Below are 19,790 nucleotides of genomic sequence, written 5' to 3' on the forward strand. Positions count from 1 at the left end.
ATGTGTAGGGGCAGCCTTTGTGGTAGAATAGCCCAGTTCACAAAGTGCTGTCTGTGGGGATGAGACTGTGGGGATGGGTGGGTGGTAGAGACATGGCAGATCTAACCACCTGACTGAAGCAGAGGGACCCTGCTGTGCAGCAGTGGGAGGGGAAAACGGACAAAGTAGGTTGGGCCTGATCATGGAGATCCCAGGGGAATTACCCCATGACCATTTCCAGCTGGTCCCTTCTCCAAGCGACCCACTTTTCCAAAGTCTATCTCCACAGATTAGCTTTTCCTGCTGTTGAATTTCATGTGAGTGGAATCATGAATTGTTAAAGAAAAATTATTCATGACACTCATTAAAGATGATAAGGCAGACTTTATCATGGGGACCCTCCGTAATGAGGTTGTACAGTAGGGGAGAAAGATTTGGTTCCACTCTGAATACACCAGGGCAAGTGGGAGTTTCTAGCCAAAAAGCAGGGTGGGGCTCAGTGGATGGAAAATTCCTAAGAGGAAACATCAAGCCTAGGGAGGTTTTTATTAGAGGAGCTCAACAGTATTTTTGCTCAAGACAGGCCAGGATGGGAAGATATGAAGTGTGGGGGGCATGACATTTGATCAGGTAACAATGGTGGGGGATTTTCCATAAACTGACCCAACAGGATTCTAACTCAACTAAACAAACCCAGGACAGTCTAAATGTTATGCATTGAGGGCTTAGAGGAGCCTCACTGGAGTTAGGCCAAAGAGAGCCTCTGTCGGGGACTCATGTTTGACTTTTCGTATGCAAGATGTTTTTGAAATTCATATTGTGGCATGTGCACTACATTTTTTAAATTGTTGAGTAGTACTCCATTATGGAAATTAACCAAATGTATTTAACCCTTTTCCAGTTTTGTCTGTTATGAATGAAACTTCATAAGTTCACAAGTATTTGTATGTGTTTTAATTTCTCTTCGGTAATATCTTAGGAGTTGATTTCAAGGTTACAAGGTAGGTACATGGTTATCTTTATACTATATTGCCAGTTTTCCAAATTGGTTCTACTGTTTTAGGGTCCCAACAGCAATGTATGAGAATGCCAGTTGTTGCATGTCTTTGCCAACCTTTGGTATGATGTCTATTTTTAATGTTGAGTATTCTTGTGGTTGCATAGTGCTATCACATGGTGGTTTAATACGCATTTCTCTGGTGACTGATGACGTTGAGTACCTTTTTATGCATGTTGACTATTTCTACATTTTTGTGAAGTGTTCAAGTCTTTTGCCCATTAAAAAATTATCTTTTAAAATCACTGATTTGTTAGAGTTCTTTACATATTCTGTGAATTACACACACACAAACATCACACACAAGCATACACATTCTTCTCCTAGCTTGCCTTTACCAGTTTATTTGCTGAGCAGAAATATTACATGGTATGGATGCAATTTACCAATTATTTCCTTCTAGGCTAAGGTTGTTGTGGTCCTGTTGTAGTGACACAGCGAGAACAGTGTGGTAGAGAAGCCTGTTTCCGATGTCTAGGGAACTGGAACTAAGGACTATAGCTAAGTCCACTGATATGCAGTGATAAAAATATTATGCAAACGCAGAGCAACTACCGATAATGAGGTATGTGTGTTATGTAACATAAAAGGTCCTAAATAAGATGTCATTGCTTGTAAGAGTGTGCAAGTGATTATTAGTTGGCAAAATTCAGGTGAATATTTCAAGGGTGGCTCCTTCCTCCCATGTATCCCTTTTCAACTTCTGTCTGGTCAGAGTAGGTGTAATTTACTGCTGGGAAGAAGAGAGATATGTCTAATAGGGCCTTTAGCTTCCCTGGAGCTCCTGATTCTTTTCCATCTGCTTGTGTACTTTGCTGTCAAACAACATTTTGTAGATGTCTTTGGAACTGAGATAATGCCTTGCGTCACTTCATACCCAGCAAGCAGGGCTCCAAGTTGATCTAGTGGAAGAGATTGCAACCCAGCTCAGAGTCAGAACCTTCCAGGATGGCCAGAAGGGGACAGCAGGTGTTTCCTGGTCAAGAACACAGGAGTAGACAAACCTCTAAATGTGCCCTTGAAGCCATCAATCAAATACCAATGACAACTTTCTTAGCTATGGAACAGAAAAAATACCAGTATCAGGGCAGGAAATAGTACCATAGGATGAGGACTTTCATTACTCTTCCAAACGTAGCATCTGGATCCACCGAGAAAGAGAAAGGATAGAGAAGTGCATGGGTTTAGCTATCGTTCAGGGTCATTCTCTGCCAGAAGTCAGGAGCTATATCCAGGGAAGTAAGTTATCCCTATGGGATGAAGCTACGTTTGTGTGGAGTTAGTGAACAAAAGTCGTCTGTAAAAGAATTTGGAGGAAAGAGGCTTTATTCCAGTGAAACAGTTTTCAAACCTGGGAGTTGCAGACTTGAAGGTACATTCCAAAGTATAAAAAGAGGGCTCTGGTACTAAACAAGTTTGACTCTTTAGTCAAACTTGCTTAGTTCTGATTGGTCAATACAGCTGAACTCTGGCTGATTGGTTGATACAGCTGAGCTCTCCTTGGCTGGTTCGGGCGAGAGCAGCACATGGCAAAGTAGAGCAGAAGTGCGGGTGGTCTGGGGACCCAGGGTGACCCTAGTCAGCTGCAAATGACCACATGGCTCTATTTAAAATGTAGGCCCAGTTGGCCATCCGGATGCCTCTTGGAGTGGCTCTTTCGGATTCACCTTTGTTTACAGGTGCCAGAGAAGAAGAGACTCAAAAAGATACGGCCTGACCAGCTCAATTTGACTGAACGCTGACGAAGACCGCTGGGCCCTTTGTGCTCCAAAGGCGGAGCACAAATTGGTATTTGATGGCTTCAAGGGCACACAGGACCTAGGGTAGGGGGTGAAGACTACGGGGCCTGTCCCTCTGGTTCCAAGCCACACAGGGAGGCAAAGCAAAGGTGGATCACGCGGGCTGACCGAGCTGCAGGGTCCGAGAGCGGGGAAGCCCAGGCCAGCCTGGCGTGGGTTTGCGGGCACCCGACCACCAGCGCGGCCCCAGGGTGCAGGACAAAGCTTTAAAGGGTCCCCATAGCCACCCACCAGTCCCCAGGTATAAGACTGTCTGAAGACCCTCTGCCCCCTCTGCCCGCTGGCGAGTTCCAAGTCAACTAAGGCAACAGCAAGGACGACACAACAACACAGAGCCACAACCACACACCACCACCACCACAACCTCCCTCTGAGCAGCTCAGGCTGCTTTAACCAACCTATTTGGAATCCAATCAAAATCCTCTGCTGCCGTCTAGCGACAAATACCGGGAAAGCAGAATTAATAAGATAAGCTGTTTAAGAGGCAAAAAGTGATAGTCTAAATGTTTAAAAGTGCAAACCAGAAGAACCTGGGCATCCTGTGTTCGTGACTGTGCCTTGAACTGGGTCACTCCACACTTGCTAAGGGGCTAGTACGGGATGTGACAAGAAGAAAGTCGTCAAGGGGACTCCCAAGATTTTTGACTTGAGAAACTGAAAAGATAAAGCCAATGTTAATTGAGATTTGTTTTTTTGTTTTTTGTTTTTTTTTAATGTGGGTGGAACGGATTTGGGCATAAAGATTTAAAAATCCAGTTTGAAACATGCTAAGTTTGGAATATTTAAAAGGGGATACTTGCTAAACTGAACAATAATTATGGCTGTATCCAGGTTAGCAAGTGTCCCCTTTTAAGTCAAAGGATACAAAGTAGCAAATATGTAGGAGGAACAAGTCAAAAGAGCTAACGAACAACATCAGTTTCTATAGTGTGTTGTGTTAAGGATTTTCAGTAAATCAGTAGATTATAGCTGCTCTTGCCACAGGCAGAAAAGGGGTGACTATGTGAGATGATGGGTATGTTAATTTGTTCCACTATAGTAACCATTTCACTAGATACATCTTATAATATCATGTTGAGGCCAGGCGCGGTGGCTCAACCCTGTAATCCCAGCACTTTGGGAGGCCGAGGCGGGTGGATCACGAGGTCAAGAGATCGAGACCATCCTGGTCAATGTGGTGAAACCCCGTCTCTACTAAAAATGCAAAAAGTTAGCTGGGCATGGTGGCGCGTGCCTGTAATCCCAGCTACTCAGGAGGCTGAGGCAGGAGAATTGCCTGAACCCAGGAGGCGGAGGTTGTGGTGAGCCGAGATCGCGCCATTGCACTCCAGCCTGGGTAACAAGAGCGAAACTCCATCTCAAAAATAAAATAAAATAAAATAAAAATAATGTTTAACACCTTAAATATACACGATTAAATTTATTTTAAAAAAATTAAAATGGGCCAGGTGTGGTGGCTCACGCCTGTAATTCCAGCACTTTGGGAGGCTGAGGTGGGTGGATCACGAGGCGGTCAGGAATTCGAGACCAGCCTGACCAACATGGTGAAATCCCATCTCTACCAAAAATACGAAAATGAGCTGGGTGTGGTGGCACGTGCCTATAATCCCAGCTACTCCGGAGGCTGAGGCAGGAGAACAGCTGGAACCCAGGAGGCGGAGGTTGCAGTGAGCTGAGATTGTGCCACTGAACTCCAGCCTGGGTGACAGAGGAAGACTCCGTCTCAAAAAAAGACAAATAAATAAAAATGAAGCATGACTTGAAAACCAAAAAAATTATGCTGTGCTATATTTGATGTGTTAAACATTGTCATGCCCTGTTATTTGGTGTAAATATGCCCGTAATCCCCAGGATAAAAATATTGGAGTCCTACTAAGACTACTTGGACATTAGGTAATTGCATTGGTCAAGAGGTGAAAGGTAGATTACTGTCCCATAGAAAAAGTCAAATCCTGGTTTTTGTATGTATATCACTTTGCATATTTGTATGTTAAGTGGATTGAAACCGCATCACAGATGAAAGGACTGAATAAAGGATTAACTTAATCTTTTCTCTGTCTCTGTGAAAATCTGACTTTAGGCTGTCTACCTTCCTTCCCCTGGGAACCTGGTGACATGAAACATTTGCTTGAGAGTGTTGCTTTTAGGAAAAGAATGGCTGATCTTAGGATGTATCTTTTCAAACTATGGTTTTCATAATCTTTCTGTCCTGAAACAGAAAAGACTTTCCTTCAACTGGATGGGCATCGCAATGTATCGACATGAAGTTCTAGTTCTAGTGGGCACAGAAAGACCACCAAGATTAACTTCCCACACTCATCCCTCGGAGAACTCCTGAGGACCACAACTGTGCCTCGCCCTGCCTTACCCCTGGATGTGCACTTTGAAATCTCTGCATGACATTAGACTGTGTTCAAAAGATGAACAAGTGACCGCTATTTGGTGTTCTGACCAAGGAAACTCTTCAGACTTGCAAATTCATACACTTCTTCCAATAGAGGTGGCTAAGAATAGCATCCTGGGATTCGTTATCATTTGTGAATCCTTTAGGTTACAACTGTTGGCAAAATGGCAGGGGTGATGTTAACTTGCCAAATGAATGTAGAAGGATGCTAACTGCTTATGTTCAGCATAACAAAATGTGCTGATCATCTGCCTCACTAAATCGTACTTCTTGACCAATTTCATTACTGAGTCAAGAGTTGCAGATTTGGAAATACTGTAACTGATAATGTAATTGAGAATAGAATAACTTCAGATTCCTTGTTAGAACTGGATTGCATTGGTAATCATTTGCAAAATAGCTGTTGTTGAAACCGAACTGTTACTGTTCAAAAACAAATATTTGCAGCATTGAAAGACTTATGGAAGTAGAAAACAGCTTCCACAGCCCTGTTGGGTAATAGACTTTTAAACTGGTGAACTGATGGACTATTACTGATGGGTATGGTAGTACTGATTTTGGTACTTACACATGCAGATTGTTACGTGATTGGGTTGGTGCCCTGGGGTGGTGGAGTCTGCACTCCAGCACAGGCTTGCAGCTGCACAGTGATAAATATGTTATGAGATTGCAGAGCAAAGTTCAGAATGAATTGTTGTATATACAAGTCCATAAAAACATGGTGAGAATACACATACGGTAGAATCTTACCCCCACCAATTCTCCTCCCTCCTTACCCCGTGTGAAGGCATTGAGAGAAAGTGCGATTTACTATGGTGGAGATAAAAGAAACATTCATGGGGAGCCCTGCATTGCCCCAACTCCTGATTCTCTTCCGTGACTGTACGTGTTTTCATCAAAGAAATAATATTTTGAAGAGAACTTTGGAATTGAGAAGGTGTCTTGCAACGTTGTCTGAGGAATATTACTTACCCCAAAGTCATAAAGATAACCTCCCCAAAGTCTTCTGGAAGACTGTACTTTTAGCTTTCACTTAACGTCTGTGCTCTTACTTGCATATTTTTTACTTTGGTGAAATAGAAGTCAAGGTTCATCACATTTTTGTCCCAAAGAGGTGTCTCCGTGTATTAGAGTTCTCCAGAGAGAACCAATCAGATATATGGGAATCAATTTGTTAGGGGGAATTAGCTCAGAAAATCAATAAGAGGTGGAAAATTCCCACCATAGGGGTGTCTGCAAGCTGAAGACCAAAGAAGCCCACAGCGTGGCTCATTCTGGAAGTAGCCCCCAGTCTGAAACCTAAAGTCTGAGAGCCCCTCAGCAGTCTTGTGATGCAAGATTCCCAGAGTCCAAAGCTGAAGAACCTGGAATCTGATGTCTAAGGGCAGAAGGTAAAAAAGCATTTGTCTCCAGAAGGGAGAGAGAACAGAGAGCAGAGTTCCCCTTTCTTCTGCCTGTTAGTCCCAGCCAAGTCCCCAGTCCATTGAATGGTGCCCACCCATATTGAGGGGCTTCGATCAGTCCACTGCCTCCCAGGCCAGTCTCCTCTAGAAACAGCCTAACAGAAACACCCAGAGATAATGTTTCACCAGGCATCTAGGCATTCCTCAATCCAGTCAAGTTGACATCTAAAATTAACCATCACACCCAGAAATCACAGAACTGTCTTTTTTTTTTTTTTGAGATGGAGTCTCGCACTGTTGCCCAAGCTGTAGTGCAGTGGCACAATCTCGGCTCACTGCAATCTCCACCTCCTGGGTTCAAGCAATTCTCCTGCCTCAGCCTTCCGAGTAGCTGGGACTACAGGCATGCACTGCCACACCCAGATAATTTTTTTGTATTTTTTGAAGAGACGGGGTTTCACCATGTTGGCCCGGATGGTCTTGATCTCCTGACCTCGTGATCCACCCACCTTGGCCTCCCAAAGTGCTGGGATTACAGGCATGAGCCACTGTGCCTGGCCTGGGCTGCATAATTCTATGCTTCAGGGTAGTCTCATACCTTGGAGCCGGGTCAGCAACATCCCTGGCTTCTCACCCACCAGAGGCTGGCAGCATCCTCTCACCCCCCCAGTGGTGAAAAACTGGTAAGCTACTCTTCAAAAACAAGATCATTTGGAAACAACATCTGTTTCCAGGTATTGCCAAATATTTCCTGAAGGCAAAATCATTCCTAGCATCACTGTGCCCTTGGACAAGTCAAGCAGAAGAATTCTCATACAATGTTTTTCGTTTTTTTTCTCTTTATTTTTTATAGATAAAATGCAACATACATATTCTACTTAACAATGAAAGCTGATGGAACAGAAGAAATCAACATTAACTTTTGAGATGGGCAAAGACATAAAACATTGGCGTTTTCTAGTGTCACGATTTGTCAATCAAATTTGTTTTAGAAAATTGTTGGTAAATGCCTGACAGAAAAAAAATGTAAGATGTATGGAAGTGTGTTAAACTGTTACAAATGCTTGAAAACAAACATTTTAATTCCATGTCATATTATTTTTATTTATGGAAAACAGTTAAAAACTGCCTGTAGGGTTACTATTTAATCCCTTAACATCAAGTCTTTTAAGGCAAATAAACGTTTATAAAGAACAGTTGAAATATGCTCTCTAGGAAGAAGAGACATTTTAACTCCTGTGACCTTTCAGTCAGGTGAAATACGTGGACAACAGATGAAAATGCCTGAAAGAAAAGATGGACATTAATTCCTACTCCTGAACACTTGTATCTGCAAGACCGTGACCAGGGCGCAGGAATTCTCTCAGCATATAACCACATACATCACAGTTCCAGAGCATTTCTGGTTTTAAAGCTTTGCTGAAAATATTTTGCATCATTAAATGTATATTATTAAACACACACTGAAAGCTAACTGAATGACTTAAATAACAAGATTCAGGCACAGTTTGTAACAACAATTGTTAAAGTCCATTCATTCTTTTCCTATGAAAGGCAAGTGAGGTAGTTTATACTGTATAGTTGTTGTAAGTAGTTAATAATCCAGTTAAAGATCATTGACTCCAAGAATCATATTCCCAAGTGAGCTGCTTAACGAAGGGATCTTCTTTTGCAGGATGGAGGAAAGAAATGAATCGACTCTAGGGTTTTTCTCTGAATAAGCAGTCCTAAAATGTTAGTTCCATCTAGTGCTTTCTCCTGGAGGACATTGTTTTCCCAAGCGTATACCAAGAGCACTAGGAATGGGTGGAGATGAGAAGCTCTTAGGGATAGCATGTAGAAGCCCAGTATCTGCTCTTCTTTTGTTTGCAAGGATATGATTTGTTTATATGAATTCATTAAACTTTTTAGAAACAAATCTTGATAAGGCAAGAATTCTTTCAATGCATAGATGACAGGCATCTTTGCATTTTAACTGTAGGGATTTGTTTATTCTTAAGAATAAAATTGGTCAAAAAAACCTCCTTAACTGCATAAATATTTAGTCTGTGTATCTATTAAAAATTCTTCTCTCATCAATTAGCCCTCTGATTAAGAATAAGAGTTATATTCAATGATGCTAGTATTGACATGGCCTTCCATATATATATATATATATATATATATATATATGGAAGTTGAATATCCTTGAATAAACTAGAGTGATTACAGTTATTGACTCAGCTAAGTCTCTGCCATTTAAAACCACACCAAAGTGGATAAGAAATTGCATTTTACTTATCTATTAGGCATTTATTTAAAACTGGTGACAAGCTGAAGTAAATCTTAAAACCTTCAGAATTCACCCATAGGTTCTAAGGTGTTTCAGTCAAAAGAAATAAAAATTCTCAAATAAAAAGTTAAATGAACAGATTTGTGAATTTTCAACATAAAAACAACAGAATTGAACTATTTGAATGAGAGGAAATACACTGAGAAATATCACTCAGTTTTCACATATAACGCAGAAACCTAAGGTAGCTATTTGAAGAATTTCTTCCATATGTGGTCATAAATTACTGCCATTTTATGTCTTGGGATTCAGCAATTACATAAAGCAAAATGTTCATCCTTGTTGTCTGAATTGCAAAAATGATGAAGCATTTTTTTCAGACTCTAGAAATTCATTATGTAAAGTCACATGCCACGAATTACACATACATTAAAAATGAATAAAATGTAGGAATAAATATAAACTTAAATAGAAGGCATGTTTCCTTTTAGTGGTTTTCAGGCAAAGAAAATGAAAATTCTCAAAGGAACAAATCAAATGAATGGATCTTGTGTTTTCTATAAAAATATAACAGAATCCCAAATTCCAGAAATGTTATCTACATGTTTAATACAAGCAATGTTTTGCATAGACATCAAGGTATATTATATAAAAGATTTCTTCTACAAATGGGCTTAAAATATTATCATGTTTTGAGATGTCTTCTACAAATAGGTTTAAAATACTATCGCGTTTTGCTAAGTAAACAAAAAGATGTTTCCTGCATTTGTGAGCAACTCTGTCTACTGCTTGAATTGTAAGAGACAGTCATTTGGGCCTCATCAAATCCAATATAATTCATCAAAATCTCCATCTGTAGATTCCAAGCCAAAGTATACATCTGGGATACATGAGAACTCTGCTCCTTTTCCAGCTAACCGAAGAAGGGCTATATCCACAGTCTCAAGCAGAAAGGCAGAGTTGTCCAATCCCTCAGCATATTTTAGATTTGCTCCGAGTTAGAAATGTGGAGACTATGTGTTCTGGCCAATTGCAGGTCTGAAAAATGGCTCTGCAGGCTCTTGATAGTGAGAGTGTTCATCTTACCAGACATGCACCTGATTTTAAGTTTCAGGCTAATCCACAGGGCTCGGCCATGCCTGTGAATAACAAACAAATGCACAATCTGCTTTGATAGTTTAAAAGCCCTGGACATAACCGTATTTTTCAGCATTCTTGGACAAAGCAGTTCTGCATTTTTAAATTGGGACTGCAAAAGTGACTGTGTATAGCTGTGAAATATAACAAATGGTGTGTTTGATGAGAAAAGGAAGCCTGTGCCTGTTACTTGGAAAGATACTGAGCACCATAACCATAATGAAAAAATAGAGGCTCTGTGAATGTCAACTACAAATAATGTTAGGAAAGCATAAGACACCCTTTGTCAAACTAAGCTTCACTAGGAGGACCTGTGCTCACAGAAGATGCTTTAAAACTATCAGTTTTCCACAGTCGATGACAGAGAAAAGTTCATTTGCACCAGAATGCTGATGATAGTCACAATACAGTTTTCTTTAGATGAAGTTCTTCCTCCTCCAATTCAGGAGTGAGTCAGAGCATAAATATTGTATGTTTCACTTCAGAAACCGATTCTCTTTGGAAAGCAGATCAGGATTATTTTGCAGGGTAGAAATGAAGGCTATTTCTGGCATTGTCACTCAAAAAGTCAATATATGTACATTAAGTATAAAAAAGGGTCTCTTCCCCTCTTCTGTTTGGCAGCATTGGCAACATCACGAACTGTTGCTTATCCCAGGTCTAGGGCCAAGTTCATTTCTGCTATGAAGTTGAAATACTAGAAGTAATTAAGTAATTAGAGTTCCATATTCTAAATTGGTCTTTTTTTTCTGGAGGGACCACATCATCTTTCCTTTACTTTTATAAAAAAAAAAAAAAATGTCATGAGAAAGCTTCAGTTGAATTGGTGAACCAGCGCCTCTTCCGTAGTTTATGCATAGACAATGCCCACTGCTGAGGGCCAGAAATACTGAGAAAGCCATAGGAACAAACATGTCAAAGAGTGTTGTTTTCCCTACAAAATGTAGGCTCTTTTTGGCATATAATGCATGATAGCAGCTATCTTGAGGATATTTTAAGAACTTTCTTGGGGTTTAATCACCCATTCTGCTTGAGGATTTATACGATATACATCCAATATATAAGCATCTGGATCCAAGCAATGCTCTCCTAAAAGAAAGAGAAAGATCAAAGAATCAGTGTGCGTGTATGTACACATATGTGTATGTCTTCTCCCTCTCTCCCTTCCTTTTTTTTCTTTCTTTAAGGCTATGAAGTATGGGTTCTTCAAACAAATCTCATGTGAAATTGTGAAAGAAAGCAGACATACCACCACAGGCAAATTGTTCCCTTGCTTCACGGCAACAATTAGAAAAATATGGCAAGGGCTGGGTGCAGTGGCTTGGGCCTGTAATCCTAGCACTTTGGGAAGCTGAGGCGGGCAGATCATTTGAGGGAGACCAGCCTGGCCAACATGGTGAAACTCTGTGTCTACTAAAAATACAAAAATGAGCTGGGCAGGGTGGCAGGGTGTAATCCCAGCTACTTGCGAGGCAGAGGCCTCCCAAGAATCACTTGCTCCCGGGAAATGAGGTTGCAGTGAGCCAAGATCATGCCACTGTACTCTAGCCTGGGTGACAGAGTGAGACCCTGTCTCAAAATTAAAAAAAGCAAAGCAAAGAAAAATATAACAAGAACTTGTTTCAAGTATAAACTCATCATTTATATGCTAATACATGTCCTCTAATGGTTTTATTAGGTACTTGACCAGAGCTAGGGAGGATTCAAGTCAAGTTCATTTTAGGAATGGTCATTTTGTTTCTTTACTATGGATGTAAAGCCCATAGGCAGGAAATCCAAAAATGGTAACAACTAAAAGATCATTCCCTGGGGCCAATATATTTGAAAACCTTTATGTGCAGTGCACTTCAAATGTGTGCTGAAGTCTCAAACAAAAGTACCAAGAGCTGCCTGCATGCTCCATTGCTTGATGCATTCATTATCAAATATTTAAGTTATTATGTGCCAGGCACTATTCCAGGGGCTGGGGTTACAGCCATGTAGCAGTCAAAATCATTCTAACAGCAGCACAAGGCAACAAACAAACAAATATAATATCAAGTAAGTCCACTGGTGGTAAGAACATGAGAGAAAGACCAAGCAAGGAAGGCATGTTCAGGAGGGTGCAAGGAAGGAGGGTCTCACCCGGAAGGTGATTTATTGGCAAAGGCCTGGTGGAGGTGAGGGACTGAGAAATGAGGCTGTCTGGAGGGGAAAAGTCAGAGCAAATGCAGAGGCCCCAGATCCATACCTGCCGGGTGATTGGATTGACAGGTTCAGTGTTTAAAGGGACACCTGGGATAGAAACTTCAGGGGCATCCATATACAGGTGTATTTTTAACGCGGTGAGATAGATTGAGCTCGCCAAGAAGGGTAAGTGCAAATAGAGGAGAGTTCCGAGGACTGAACCCTATGGCTCTCCAACTTTGAGAGGCTGAGAGGACAAGAAGTAAGGGGCACGGGGACTCCAGCAGAGCAGCCAGGAAAAGTGGGAAGAAAGTCAGAAGCTTAGTGTGTCCTTGAAGTCAGGTGAAGAAAGTGTTCTTCAAAGGAGGGAAAGATCAACTCGGGCAGTTCTAAAACCGGACGAGCTGTCTGGTGGCCATGACAAGCGGGTGATTCTGGCGAAGTGCCGATGGGCAGAGCGTGCCTGGAGTGGCTTCAAGAGAAAACAAGGAGGAAGAAAATGGAGTGCAGACACTGACTAAAGAAGTTTTTGCTGTAAAGTTAAACAGAGAAATGGGAGTGGACTTAAAGGGAGTCAAGAAAGAATTTTGTGAAGATGAGAGAAACTGCTGATTTTTTAAATGCACAAGGAAAAGGCTGCAGTTGGGAGGGAAAGGCTGCTGGTGTGGGAGAGTGGAGGGTGCTGGTGAGGCGAGGAGCATGGAGTGCGCATGGGGCTGTGAGGGCATTCACAGACCAAAGGGAGAATTCCTTGGTCTGGGGGGATTCCTCCCCTGTTCTCCCAAGGAAACAGAATGACTTTGGTAGGAGAGCGAAAATAGGGAAGTGCATCAGAATGGTGCCATGCTTCTGAAAGTTCTTACAGCATTGTCTGCTTTGTTTTGCACTGAGTCTCCAGAGAGACTTTCCAACTTTAAGTCACACTGAAAAGACCTAAGCCACCTAGGCGTGATGGCTCATGCCTGTAATCCCAGCCTTTGGAGGCCGTGGCAGGAGTATTACTTGAGGTCACAGTTTGAGACCACCTTGGCCAAGAAGGTGAAACCTCATCTCTACTAAAAATAAAAAAATTGTCTGGGTATGGTAGCAGGCATCTATAATCCCAGCTACTAGGGAGGCTGAGGCAGGAGAATTGCTTGAACCTGGGAGGTGGAGGTTGTAGGAGCAGAGACCTCACCACTGCACTGCAGTCTGGGTGACACAGCGAGATTCCATGTCAAAAAAAAAAAAAGACCCAAGTCTACTCCATATCAACACTAAAACAGTCTCATTTAAATTTTGAAAATATTTTAGAAACGTTGTGCAACTTTTCTTATATGAGATAAAAATATCAGAAACCTAATGATTTTTAGTTTTTATATGAGAAATTTATAAAATATACCTTTATGATAATAGCAACATATTTCTTTTAGAGTAATCAGAGAACTTAGCAGTAGAAATTATTAAAGAATGCTTACCTTTAAAGAATGCTTACCTATATTTCCTCCAATTTCATATAACCTTTGGTTCTGAATCTTAATACATTCTGATGAACCATGACTGAAAAAAATGAGAAAGTAATTTAATACACTTTCCTGATCTAAGAATGCATGTTAAACAACGAGGCAACAAATAATTCATTCTGCCTTAATGAAATATAGCCCCCAAAACTATGACGACAGAAGTTATGATAAGAACACTTGTTTTTCTGTCTGATACAGATGAGAAGCTGAGGCCCAGAGAGGACAGGACTGCTCCCCACCAGGATGGGAAGCCGCCGCACTGCACCACATACAGCCCATTTCGGCCACAGTTGCCAGCTCCATTTTAGCTCCATTTTAGGGTAGTTACTGTTACTGACACATCAAGGGTGGCCACGGAGCAGCTGCATGTTTAATACTGCCTTGTCATTGGCCACATTACTCTCAATCCAAAAGAGGTCAGGTTTCATTTCTGCATTTGCTAAAAAATTAAATGGAATTCTCAGCCCAAGTCACATTTCTCAGTTTGACCCATGCTTTGCAAGGTGTCTAAGACTGACTATATTGCAAGTCTCTGCCCCTTAATAAAAGCAAGTAATGGCTGGGGTGCAGTGGTTCACGCCTGTAATCCTAGCACTTTGAGAGGCTGAGGTGGGTGGATCACCTGAGGTCAGGAGTTTGAGACCAGCCTAGCTAACACGGCAAAATCTCATCTCTACTAAAAATACAAAAAATTAGCCGGGCGTGGTGGTGCATGCCTGTAGTTCCAGCTATCTGGGAGGCTGAGGCAAGAGAGTGCAGAGTCCACTGCACTCCTGGACGACAGAGTAAAACTCCGTCTCGAAGATAAAACGAAATAAAATAAAATAAAAGCAAGTCACAAGGAACTATCACCCAATTTAATTTTTCCACCCCAGACTAGAATGCGGGGTTAGAAGAGTCTGAGTGACCACCGCTGACCTCCATCCCAATCCAGGAATGACCTTCAGCTTGGTTACTTCGAATGATTGTCCTGGCCTCTCCACTGTGAGGAAGATGCATGTGTGTTCTCTTTTTTTTTTTTTTTTTGTTTAATTGAACTTTCATTTGAGAGGCTGTAGATTCACATGTAGTTGTAAGAAATAATACATGCGGATCCTGCGCACCCTATACGGGTTTCTCTCGATAGTAACGTCTCACTAAACTCTAGTGCGGTATCCTGACCGGAATGTTGACACTGATCTAAGGAAGATGCAGAACATTTCCAGTCCCACAAGGAACCTCCTGTTGTCCCTTTATTCACATTCACTCCTTCTCCCCATCCTACCCTAGCCATATCCCTTACCCCAGCAGCACTACCCTATTCTGTTTCTATCAATTTGTCATTTCATAAAGGTTAAACAAATGGAAACATCTAGTATGAAGAAGTGTTGTATCGGCCTTTTCTCCCACTTGGCATAAATCCCTAGAGATCCACCCAGGTTGCTGTACTTTTTTTTCCTTTTTGAGACAGTCTTGCTCTGTTGCTGGGCTGGAGTGCAGTGGTGCGTCCTTGGCTCACTGCAACCTCTGACTCCCTGGTTCAAGTGACTCTCCTGTCTCAGCCTCCTGAGTAGGTGGGATTAAGGCATGTGCCACCACACCCAGCTAATTTATGTATTTTTAGTAGACACGGGGTTTCACCATGTTGGCCAGGATGGTCTCGATATCCTGACCTCAGGTGATCTGCCCACCTTGGCCTCCCAAAGTGCTGCAATTACAGGCGTGAGCTACCATGCCCAGCTTGTTGCTACACCTTTAATGCTGAGTAGTATTCCATGGTATAGATTAACCAGTTTCTTTAGTCGTTCACCTGTTGAAGGACACCTAGGTTTTTTTTTTCTTCCAGTTTTTGACCGTATAAATAAAGCACTATAAGCATTTGTGTACAGGTTTTTGTGTGAACATTGCCATCATTTCTTCAGGATAAATGTCCAGGAGTGTGAATGCTGGGTCACATAGCAGTTGGAGATTTAATTTTTTAAGAAATTGCCAAACTATTCTATGGAGTGACTGCACTATGGACATTCCCATGAGAAATGCATGAGCAATCCCGTTTCTCTGTATCTTTGGCAGTATTTTTTAGTTTAGCCATTCTCACAGGTGTGTAGTAATATGTAACTGCGGTTTTAATGAGCATTTCCATAAAGGCCAATGTTGAACATCTTTCCATGGGCATATTTGCAATTGTTTATCTCTCTGATGAAATGTAATCTCCATCTCTTAGGTAAAATGTCTGTTCACGTCTTTTGCCCACTTTCAAATTGGATTTTTTTTTTAGTGTTTTCTTTATATATTTTAGATACTGGTCCTCTGCAAATATTTTAGCCCAGTCCTTAGTTTCTCTTTTCATCCTATTCACAGGGTCTTTTACAGTATAAGTTTTCCATTTTGATGAGGTCTAATTTATCAATTTTATTTCTTATAGGTCACACTTTTGATGTCAAGTTCTAAGAACTCTTTAGTTTTAGATCACAAAGATTTTCTCCTACATTATTTTCTAAGGGGTTTGTAGTTTTACACTACACACCTAAGTCTGTGATCTAGTTTGAGTTAATTTTTGAATAGGTGTGAGGTTTAGATCGAGGTTTATTTATTTATTTTTGCCTATGGACACTATGGACATCCATTGCTACAACAACATTTACTGAAAATGCTTTCTCCAGTGAATTGCTTTTGTACTTTTCTCAAAATCAGTTGCTAGAATAATCAAATTCATAGAGACAGAAAGGAGAAGAATGGTTACCAGTGGCTGAAGACAGAGAGAATAGGTATAGAGTTTCAATGTGGGATGAGAAAAACATTCTTGGTATGAATGACGGTGATGGTTATATGACAATGTCAAGGTACTTAGTGCCACTGAACCATCCCCTTGAAGTGGTTAAAACATACTTTTTTTTTTTTTTCCTTGAGATGGAGTCTTGCTCTGTTACCCAGGCTGCAGTGCAATGGCACGATCTCAGCTCCCTGCAACCTCCGCCTCCTGGGTTCAAGCAATTCTCCTGCCTCAGCCTCTGGGATAGCTGGGACTAGAAGTGTACACCACCACACCTGGATAATTTTTAGTATTTTAATAGAGACAGGGTTTCATCATGTTGCCCAGGCTGGTCTCAAACTCCTGAGCTCAGGCAATCCGCCCACCTTGGCCTCCCAAAGTGCTAGGATTACAGGTGTAAGCCACTACGCCTGGTCTAAAACATACTTTTATGTTATGTATAGTTTATAATAAAATCTTTTTTAAAATCAGATGGGCATATTTGTGTGGGTCAGTTTCTGGGTTCTCTATTCCATTGATCCAAATGTCTATCCCTCCACCAATACCATACTATCTTGATCAATCTAGCTTTTACATAGTTGGCCTTGATATCTAGTAAAGTGATTCCTCCTACTTTATTCTTCTTTTTCAGGATGATTTTAGTTATCCTAGGGCCTGAACTTTTCCAGACATATTTTTAGAATAAGCTTGTGCATGTTTATAAAGTACCTTGCTGGGATTTTGACAGAAATTGCATTAAACCCATAGATCAATTGGTGAAGAATTGACATCTTTACTGTGTTTTCTTCCAATCCATGAAAATGACATGTCTCCCCGTTTCTTTAGGTTTTCTTTACTTTCTTTCACCAGCAGTTTGTAATTTTCAGCACACAGATCCTGTAAAGGTTTACTTAGGTTTATACTTAAGTATTTATTTTGGAGTGACTGTAAAGGGTATTGTGTTTTTACTTCTGGTTTTAAATTTGGTTTCCACAGGTTCCAAGGTGATTGACTTTTGTGTTAATCTTGTATCCTGTGATCTTACTGAACTAACTTGTTAGTTCTAGGTCTTTAAAAAAATTTTTTTAAAAGAAATTTTGTATGTAGACAATTAGGTTATCTGCAAATAGAGACAGTTTTCTTCCTTCCTTTATAATCTGTATGCCTCTTATTTCTTCTCTGTGCCTTACTACAGCGACTTAATCTGCCAGTAGTATGTTGAATGAGACTGATGAAAGTGGACATCCTTACTCTTGCTCTTCGAGGGAAAGCATTCAATCCTTCATTGTTAAGCATGATGTTAGCTGCAGGTTTTGCAGATAATTTTTATCAAGTTGAGTAAGTTCTCCTCTTTTCCTAGTTTTCTGAGAGCTTTTAACATGACTTGGTGTTGGATTTTGTCAAAAGCTTTTTTCTGTATCAATTGAGATGACTGTATGACTTTTCTCCTGTTGACATGGCTAATTACACTGATTGATTTTTTAATGTTAAGTCACCCTTGCATGCCCCCAAAAAATCCCAGTTGGTTTATGGTGTATAATTCTTTTAATAAATGCTGTTAGATTTTCTATTTTGATGATAATTTTTAAATTCTGCATTTATGAGAGATATTGGCCTGTAGAGCTTTTGTTTGTTTATTTTTTTTATAATATCTTTGAGGGTTTGTCTTCTTGGTATCAGGGTATTAACACAAGCTTCATAAAATGAGTTAGGGAGTGTTTTTCCCTATTCTATTTTCTGGAAAAGATCGTTCTAGATTAGTGTTAATTCTTTAAATGTTTGCTAGAATTCTCCAGTGAAACCATCTGGGCTTGGAGAGCTTTTAAAAACTTTAAAGTTGATGGCGCTGTAGGACCAACTCAGGATTGCAGCTCCCAGTCAATCCGTGGAGGGTGAGTGGATGCCGCATTTCCATATGGATCTTTGTTGTCCATATGGACTAGGAGATTCCCAGGTGTAAGAGCCCCATGGGCTGCATGGCAGTTTGGGCTGGCGCAGCTGTTTGGGCCGAGGCCACAGCGCAGCGACACTCTGTACAAAATACGCTGGTTTGGTTGCCCTGTTAAACTGACAATTGGAGATTTCAGAAGGCAGATTAGCACATTAATCTGATTAAATGAGATGTAAACAGAAAGCCAGCCCAGGAGATTCCCGGGCAGCAACGTGGTTTGAGCTGGCGCAGTGGGTTGCTGCACGGGAAATCACACAGATCTCGGCGCCCTTGCAGCAGGCAACTGGAACACCTGGGAGAGAGTCAACCGCTCAACTTAAAAAAAAAAAAAAAAAGGGCTCTGAGGCAGGGAACCAGGTGATCAGGCTCAGCGGGTCCCACCCCTACAGGGACAAACAAAACAGAAATTGGAAACACTCGGGGTTGAGAGTTTCATGGCAAGCACAGTGGAACCCAGGATGGTGCAGCTCGGAGGGGAGGGGTGTCCGCCATTACCAAGGCACTCAACACCTGTGGAGCTACACTGCCATTGCTGACGCAGCCTGCTGTTGCCGAGGCAACCCGCTGTTGCCAGGACAACCCGCAATAACAGAGAGTCCACCACTACAGAGGCAAGCACACTCATATAAACAGGACTACAGGGAATTACACACAGCAGCAGGGCGGAGCCCACAGCAACAGGGCGGAGCCCACAGCAGCAGGGCGGAGCCCATGGCAACAAGGCGGAGCCCACGGCAACATGGCAGAGCCCATGGCAGCTCAGCATAGCCACTGCAGGCAAGCAGTGATTAGACTGCCCCCTTGCTGGGCAGGACAGTGCAATGGTTACTCATAAATGGAGCCCTAACTCCCTGGGACAGAGCACTGAAGGAAAAAAAAAGGGGCTTTATGAGTTCTGCTGCAGCCGACTTAAACGTACCTGCCTAGCAGTCCTGAATGAACACCGGAGCTCACAGCTCAGCACTTGAGCTCCTATAAAGTACAGTCAGTCTCCTCAAGCAGATCCCTGACCCCTGTATATACAAAGAGTCACCTCAAAAAGGACTGATCAGACTGACATTTGACAGGCATCATTCAGGGACAAAGACAGCAGAAGAAGAATCTAGTAGCAACCCTCATGTTTCCGCAGCTGCTATAGGAGTTCCCCAGGCAAGCAGGGCCTGGAGTGGACCTCAGCAGTCCTACAGCAGTGGGGCCAGACTGTTAGAAGGAAAACTAAGAAACAGAAATACTCCATCATCAACAATCTGGACATCCACTCAGAGACCCAATCGGAAAATCAGCAACCACTCAGATGACAGGTGGATAAATCCACAAAGATGGGAAGAAACCAGCGCAAAAAGGAGGAAAACACCTGAAACCAGAACACCTCGCCTCCTATAAAGGACC

At 41.7% G+C, this 19,790-nt stretch overlaps 1 protein-coding gene across 5 annotated transcripts in view; it reads right to left on the minus strand.

Moving 5' to 3' along the window:
• Positions 1-10,829: 10,829 nt before the first annotated feature.
• The window catches only part of ARHGAP28 (Rho GTPase activating protein 28), a 187,271-nt gene continuing 178,310 nt past the window's right edge, over positions 10,830-19,790 (minus strand). For all 5 annotated transcript variants that reach the window (XM_017963879.4, XM_008979516.5, XM_035270597.3 and 2 more), the window contains 2 exons: positions 13,692-13,756; positions 10,830-11,140 (listed from right to left, as the gene is read on the minus strand). In XM_017963879.4, coding sequence (XP_017819368.2) covers positions 11,046-11,140; positions 13,692-13,756 — 160 coding nt within the window. In that variant the 3' untranslated portion in view covers positions 10,830-11,045. The remainder of the gene's footprint in view (positions 11,141-13,691; positions 13,757-19,790) is intronic.

This window comes from Callithrix jacchus, chromosome 13, assembly GCF_049354715.1.
Source record: "Callithrix jacchus isolate 240 chromosome 13, calJac240_pri, whole genome shotgun sequence".
NCBI classification, from domain to species: domain Eukaryota; kingdom Metazoa; phylum Chordata; class Mammalia; order Primates; family Cebidae; genus Callithrix; species Callithrix jacchus.